At 50.7% G+C, this 7,954-nt stretch overlaps 1 protein-coding gene across 1 annotated transcript; it reads right to left on the bottom strand.

Moving 5' to 3' along the window:
• Positions 1 to 1,452: 1,452 nt before the first annotated feature.
• Positions 1,453 to 4,458, bottom strand: HPS6 (HPS6 biogenesis of lysosomal organelles complex 2 subunit 3). The gene has a single exon (XM_047825961.1). It carries the CDS (start codon positions 4,033 to 4,035, stop codon positions 1,627 to 1,629), a length of 2,409 nt encoding a protein of 802 aa, XP_047681917.1. The 5' UTR covers positions 4,036 to 4,458; the 3' UTR covers positions 1,453 to 1,626.
• Positions 4,459 to 7,954: the final 3,496 nt, after the last annotated feature.

The raw sequence follows: 7,954 nt of genomic DNA, 5'->3' as shown, positions 1-7,954 counted from the left end.
ATGAGAAGTGCATTCAAGCCCAAGCAGGTAGCAGCTACTGGATTGTATGGTGAGGTGATTCAAGTCTTAGAGTTGCTACTTTCTAGTTGACTGACCTTGGTCAAGTAATCTTTCTAAACCTTTATTTCTTCACTTGTAAAATGGGGTTACTATTAGTACTTTTCTGATGAGGTTATTAGAAGCATTAAATGAGGGACTTTTAAAATGTTTATTTATGTTGAGAGAGAGAGTGAAAGAGGGAGAAAGAAAGTGAGCAGGGGAGGGGCAGAGAGAGGGAGAGAGAGAATCCCAAGCAGGCTTCATGCTGTCAGTGCAGAGCCTGACCTGGGGCTCGATATCAGGAATCGTGAGACTATGACCTGGACTAAAATCAAGAGTCAGATACTCAACTGACTGAGCCACCCAGATGCCCCAAATGAGGGACTTTTTAAAGACCAATAGAGTGCCTGGCGTATATTAAGTACTCATAAATGTTAATTACTTCCATTAATGGAAGTGACCAGTTTAGCCAACAAATTCAAATTCAACCACTCCCTCCATTACCCACAGCCCTCAGCTATTCAAAAACATACAAACTGTGTGTATATTTCTAGAGTGTTTTCCAACACCAACAACAAATTCTCTGTGGACTCCAATTGGGTGTCCTACATGTCAATTCAATTCTGACACTAACTACCTGGAGTTAGCACAGAACCCACAGATTAAGGGCTTAGTCCCATAAGACTGCCCCCACTTCAAATGCCAGTTGCAAGTCACTGGTACTTTCCATGCTATAAATTGGTTTGACAATTTGCTAGAATGGCTCACAGAATTCAGGGCAATACTTTAATTACGTTTACTAGTTTATTACAAAGGATACAACTCAGGGGTGCCTGGATGGCTGAGTTGGTTAAGCATCTGACTTTGGCTCAGGTCACGATCTCACGTTTCGCGGGTTCAAGCCCCATGTCCGGCTCTGTGCTAACAGCTCAGAGCCTGGAGCCTGCTTTGGATTCTGTGTCTCCCTTTGTCTCTGCCCCTCCCCCACTCATGCTCTGTCTCTGCCTCTCAAAAATAAATAAACATAAAAAAAAAAAGAATAAAACTCCCCAAAACGCAAAGGATATAACTTAGGAATAGCCAGATGGAAGAGATGCATAGGGCAAAGTACAGGGTGGGAGTATGTGTGTGTGCAGCTCCCAAGCCCTCTCTGAGTAAGTCACCCTCCCAGCACCTTAATGTGCTTTACCAAATTTCCTCATTCAGGATTTTTATGGATTTCAATCTCTAGCCCCACTCCCCTCCCAGGATGTTGGGGATGGGGCTGAAAGTGCCAACCCGCTCATCACTTGGGTCTTTCAGGTGACCAGTCCCATCCTTAGGCTGGGTATCCCCACCCTAAATTACCTCATTAGCATATGTGCAGGTGTGATCTAAAAAGCTCCTTATGAATAACAAAAGACTCCTATCACTTAGGAAATTCCAAGGGTCTTAGACGCTTAGACAATATTTAATACATATATATATATTATGTATATATTTTTTAATTGTTCCAGAAGAGAAGAGTATTATTGCACGCAGAACTCCCACCCTGGTCCCCGCCAACTCCTAGGCACCTTCCCGACTGCTGTGTCCTAGAAATAATTTTTAGCCTTTGTCAGTCACACAGAGGCCCTGTCCAGATGGTGCCCAGGCCTCCAAGACTGGGTGGTCTGATGTCTGGAGGGTAGTCATGGGTCCCCGAGGTGGGGTGGGGGGTGGAGTGCCCGGGTCGCATAGGATGTCCTCATACAGGCTTAGAACCGGGCCCAAGGGCCGTCCTTGAGCCCCAGTCTGCTCCAGCAGGGCTCTGAGCAACCCCACAGTGAGAGGGGGCTCTGTCCCAGGCTTAGGGAATGGGGTGGGGGGCTCCAACTCATCTGGGAGGTGTGTCCGTATTAGAAGCAGGAGCTCTGCTGGAGTTAGGTCTGGTGGGCATAGGCGGCGAAGGTGGGGGAGATAAGCATCAAGTCGGCGGTGCCGGGCAAATTCGGCCAACAGCAGTTTGAAGATCTCGCTTCGAAGCAGGGGGCTGGAGGGGCCAAGGGCCAGGCCTGCCTCCAGGGCCCGCTGCCACTGCTCCTTTTGCACCAGCTGGCCCACAGCTTGGAGCACAGCTTTGGGCCGCCCACTGCCCAAGAGCAGCTCCAGCTCCAGGGCCTCAGACCTGGTCTCCTCCTCACCCAGTACTGCCAGGGCTCGGCGATACAGGGGCAACCCTGGGCCCCCTGCTCCCCAGCCCGGCCCACCCTGCTGCTGTGCCAACTCCACAAAGGGTGGCAGCCATCGAGGCTCCAGCCGGCAGAGGCACTGGCACAGGAGTTCAAAGAGGGGCAGTATCCCATTGGGGGGTTCCTTTCCAGCTGAAGTACCCCCCAGTACCTTCTTCCACACATCAGGGGGAGCATGGGACCTCAGCCTGCCATTCCCATCTGGCTGGAGCTGCAGGGCCCTGAGGACTGCACCCCAGGCTGCTGTAGGAAGGGCTTGGAAAACAGTGTTGAGCTGGACCAGCTGGTCTCCCATCAACTCGGTCCTCAGCAAACGTGCCACTTCGTGCTCTGCCAGCTCAGTCCAGCCAGCCTCCTCATCATCCCCAGCGACCAGGTGGGCTTTGAGCTGATCTAAGGCCCGGTAATCTCGAAGCTCAGCCCTCAGTGTGGTCACTAGTGTAGATGGGGACACATGTCCCTGGAGAATGGAGGCCAGGGCCTGAGGCGCCCGGAATGTGCTGTTGTGTTTCAGTTCCTCTGGGGTAAGCTGGGCACCCCGTAGGCTCCGCCGCTGGTAGTACTCGCAGGCCTCCTCAAACACCAGGTCTTCAGCTGAAGGCACTTCAAGGCCCTGTGGGGCTTCCCAGCCTACTCGAAACAAACCCGAGGCTGAAAGCAAACGAAGACCCCCTCGGGTCTCCAACTCTTCCTCATCCTCCATGCCAGGGGCTGGGGGTGCCAGTAAATGTACTCGGTCTGTACTTAGGACCTTTCTCTCCAGCAGCTGCCCGCTGCCCATGTCCAGCAGTTCCAACGTGGAGCCCAGCACACAGGCCAGAGTACCATGAAATGTTCCCAGTGCTGCAGACCCTGCCAGGCCTACAGGTGCCTCCTGCAGCGTGCCTACAGTCCGGGTACCACCATGGGTCTGCACCAGGCTCACAGTGCCCCTGAAGTCAAGCAATAGCAGGCCCTGGGGAGTTGGGGCCCAGGTATGTACAGTCAATGGCTTCATGGGGGACAGCAGCCCAGGAAGGCCTCGGAGCAGTGTCCGGAAGTCCCATGTGTCCCCTCGGACGGGATTCAGGCTCTTACAGTGGGAGAGGCCAAGACATGGGGCAACCACCATCACCTTGCCCTTGCCTGGGCTCCAAGTGAGCAGAATATGACCCACACCAGGCCAGGTGGTGGCAGTGGGCACCAGGAAGAGGTCCTTGCGGGAGGCCAGCAGCCCAAAAGAGGGGCAGTGGTGCAGCAAGACATGTGTGCAGCCCAGGTTGGTGCCGCCCTCTCCGTTGGGCTCCAGGGTTCGGAAGCACACGCAATGGCTGAAAGCAGCAGGCGGTCCCAGCTGGCCCTCCGCGCCAGCCTGACGCTCCTCGCACCACACCAGGCGGCCTCGGAGCACCGCCACGGCCACCACACAGGCTCCACCGGCTGGACACAGCTCGGTACTCCTCAGCAGCCGCCAGCCAGGCCCCACCCCGGCGCCCCACACCTCGGCTAGGCCACTCTCCCACACCAGGACCAGCGCCGGTCGCGCCGGCCACGGCAGGAAGAAGGCGTCTAGCGGTGAGGGGTGGCCAGCGGGCCAGGCACGCTCCAGCTCCGCGTCGGAGCCACGCACCGCCACCAGCAGCTGTGGGCACGGCGCCCCCGGGGATCGGAGGAGCAGCAGGTGGCGGCCGTCTGGGCTGCAGCGGACTTTTACGGCTGGGTCCGCGGCCAGCAACTCCCGGAGCCGGGCCGCGCCGCTAAAGTGGCTGAGATCCGAAAGCTGGCGCAGAGTCCCCATACGCTTCATGGTGCCGCCGGTGCCGGAGCACGCCCGGGCCTGGCCGCCCCGTGGGGCGAGGCTCGGCGTTCGGTCCGGGTTCCCGGGGGAGACAGAGCCAGGCTGAGACTTCCGTCCCCCGTCGATGAGGTGGGCCGACGCCAGGCCTGAGAGGCGGCTCCACACCGCCCCATCAGGCTAACTCATGGCTCCGCCCCGTTCACGCCCCGGCGGCGCGACCCCGCCCGCCAGGGGAGGAGCCACGGGAGTCTCGCGGGAGGGGCGGGGGGGGGGTGGGAAATGAGGCTCCCGAGCACCCAAGGGTCTCAGTGTGTCCGTCCTTGTCAGCCCTACGCAAGCTCGTTGAGTCGGCATGTAGGCCCAATGCCCCAGGCCCCAAGAAGCCAAGAGCCTTACTCAGGAATCTCCCAGTCTGAGCCCTGAAGTGAACATGTCATACTCCCAAGGCTTTTCTTCCCCCCCAAGCCTCTCTCTCACCCCAACTCCTTAATTCAGTTAGTCATGAAATTTTTATTGAGCACCTACTAAGTGCCCAGCTGACTAGATAGCCTTGAACCAAACAAAACTCCAACCTCACGGAATTGACAATCTAGTGGAAAATAATAACAGTTTAATACTTCTATGGCACTTGCTGTGTAACTCCCCCACCAACCCCCACCCAGCAACCAGCCCCTAGCACAGATACGGAAAATGAAGCACAGAGAGATTAAGGAAACTGACCAAGCTCTCACAGCTATTCACTGGGTAGAGGTAAAGGTGGGATTTCAACCACAAGCAATCTGAATCCTGAGTCCTTGCACCATACCTCTTTACTATATCAACAATTTATCACCCAAACGAAGAATTTGCTAAAAATCAAAATTAAAATATACTTAAAAAAATTTTTTTTAATGTTTAATTTTGAGAGAGAGACCGAGCATGAGCGGGGGAGGGGCAGAGAGAGAGGGAGACACAGAATCCCAAGCAGACTCCAGGCTCTGAGCTGTCAGCACAGAGTCGTAGGCGGGGCTCCACCTCACAAACCAGGTCATGAGATCATGACCTGAACTGAAGTTGGTCGCTTAATTGACCGAGCCACCCAGACGCCCCAAAACATACTTTAGAGGCACCGAGTGTATGTAATTTCTCTAGCAACACCTACACATTGATATGCAGGGGTCCTTTCCACCCCTGACTGCCTTCTCAGATGATGTGGTATTCCCCCTCCCTCCAAGTCCAGTCCCTCCTCATGAGTCTGGTTCTCCCTCCTTCCCCCAACAACTTCAGTGAGAATTTGCATCAGCCTCATTCTGTCCTCTTGCTCTCAGCATAGAAACACTCTCCAGTCTGCCCTGTCTTAGAACTCACTCTTTCATCCTCGTCTCTCCACTACCACTACCACAGTGGCTTCCTCTCCTTTTCCCTTCAATCAAGTTTCTTGCAAAGATCCTCTAGCATTTGCTGCCTCCACTCTCTCTCCTTCTATTCATTCCTCAAACCACTACTTATCTGAAGTAGATTTTCCTGATGTCTTCAAGGATATTTTTATTTCCTTTTCTAAGAAGCTTGACAACCTCCTTGATAGTCCCTCCTGTGATTTCCATGGCATCTCTCTCCTGTTATTTTCCTCTTTTTTTTTTAATTTTTTTTAATGTTTATTTATTTTTGAGACAGAGAGAGACAGAGCATGAACAGGCGAGGGTCAGAGAGAGGGAGACACAGAATCCGAAACAGGCTCCAGGCTCCGAGCTGTCAGCACAGAGCCCGACGTGGGGCTCGAACTCACGGACCGCGAGATCATGACCTGAGCCGAAGTCGGCCACTTAACCGACTGAGCCACCCAGGCGCCCCTATTTTCCTCTTTTTTAGATAGTGCTTGGTTCATCAATAAATGTTGGTATTTAAACTCTATTATGGGCCTGATCTCTCTCTCTTTTTTCTCTCTCATTCTTTCTTTTTGTTGTCCTCTTCTTAGCCCATTCCTTTCTCATGGTTTGAACAATTACTACTAAGTTAATGGCTCAAAAATATTTATCTACAGTAGATATGTCTGCTGAGCTCCAGTAAAGGGTACCCACATGTCTACTAAATATCTCTGGTTGAATGTCTCACGGCATTTCAATCTCAACATGTCCTAAACATCACCTTCCTCCCCAATTTGTCCTCCTCCATTTGTTTCTAGTTGTCACAGGATTTATTTCATCTTTGTATCCTCACTTTTAGACATGAGCCTGGCACAGAGAAAGACTTCAATAGATGTTTGGTGAAGGAATGAATAAGCTTGAGTGGCCACATGTCTGTGTGTGTGATATCACTGAAAAACTTTTGGCTAAGAGTTACAGAATAGTTACAGAAATAGGCCCTCTTAAGAAAAGTGAAATTTATTCGAACATAAGGGAGGAGAAAGCTTGGAAAATGAGCAGGAAGCAAGATACTCTTTGAAGGCCGAGAAATAGGAAGCACGACTGTTTTTCAGCAGGAATCATCTGGCCAGGGTATACTTGTTATGAATAAATTTTGACCATCCCTTCATTTTTGCATCTTTTGGCCAAGAGTCAAAACCTTGGAGGCTGCACCTAGTGGTCAAAGTCAGGTCATATGAACTCACTTACTTTGGCTGCTCAAGGTCTGGTTTTCTACCAAGAATATACCCAAAGGAAGAGGCCCTCAGAATATGAGAGGAAGGGTTCAAGGCTGGATAATCAAAACAGTATGACATAGGCCTTTTACTATCCCTGTTTTTCAGATAGGAAACAAAGGTTTATTTATTTATTTAAGTATATTTATTTTTAGTAATTGCTACACTCAATGTAGGGTTTGAACTCACCACCCAAGATCAAGAGTCTCATGCTCTTCCGACTGAGCCAGCCAGGCACCCTGTAACTAAGGTTTAAAGAGCTCAAGTAATTGTCCAAAGACATACAGCAAATAGGTAGCAGTTTTAGGATTCATTCTCACAGTATTCCAGAGGTTGTGCTCTTACCTACTCAGTGTATGGCCTTCTAAACTTAACCCTTGTCTGAATCTGTATTTAATTAACTTCTTTGACATAGGCATGGACAGTGTGTTATGTTGCTTCACCTTTATACCCTCTCCTCTAAGACTTGGCCCCATCTTCACCTTCCCCCAGGAAGCCTCCAGAGATTGACATGGAATTTTCCCTTCTCTGAATTTTCAGGGCATTTACAACTTGAGCCTTCCTAAGCCTGCCCTTGATAACTCACTGTCTGATTATTTATTTGTTTATTTATTTATTTATTTATTTATTTATTTATTTATTTAAAATGCTTATTTTTGAGAGAGCACAAGCAGGAGAGGGGCAGAGAAAGAGGGAGAGAGAGAGAATCTCAAGCAGATTCTGTGTTATCAGCAGGCAACCCAAAGCAAGGCTTGATCCTGGGAACCTTGAGATCATGACCTGAGCTGAAAGGAAGAGTCAGATGCTTAACCCACTGAGCCACCCAGGTGCCCCAGCAGCTATCTTTTTTAAAATTTTCCATTTTGTACAGAGAAAATTGAGACTCAGAGGAGTTACTTGCCCAGTTAACCCATGTTACTTTGAACACACTAGGCACAAAATACTGTTTGTTGAATGGATTTGTTTCCAATTTTTCATTTACAAACTTGCCATAACCATCTTGGAACATATATCTTTATTCCTATAAATTGAATTGCCAAGTTCAGAGTCCGCTGTATTTAAAAAGTATGTATGTATATTTCTCCCATATTTGAAAATCTGCTATTGCAGCTTGTATCCAGTAGACTCTCAATAGATGTTTCTTTGGCTAATTTATTTCTCGCGGTGCATTTCGGGAGTTGTAGTCTTTGCGATGATTGCTGGGAACCATGGTCTGAGCCAGGCTCAGGAAACGGGCGTGGACGTACCTATCACACAGCGGGCTTTAGGACCCGGCGGGGCACCGTGGGCCGGGGGAAGGGTCGGGGGAGG

Source organism: Prionailurus viverrinus, chromosome D2, assembly GCF_022837055.1.
Source record: "Prionailurus viverrinus isolate Anna chromosome D2, UM_Priviv_1.0, whole genome shotgun sequence".
NCBI lineage: Eukaryota > Metazoa > Chordata > Mammalia > Carnivora > Felidae > Prionailurus > Prionailurus viverrinus.
Note: the sequence above shows the minus strand (reverse complement) of the source record. Positions and strands in the feature narration are given on the sequence as shown.

Bases quoted from the DNA above. Each gene is read 5' to 3' on its own strand.
- HPS6 (XM_047825961.1), bottom strand. From the start codon at position 4,035: ATGAAGCGTATGGGGACTCTGCGCCAGCTTTCGGATCTCAGCCACTTT.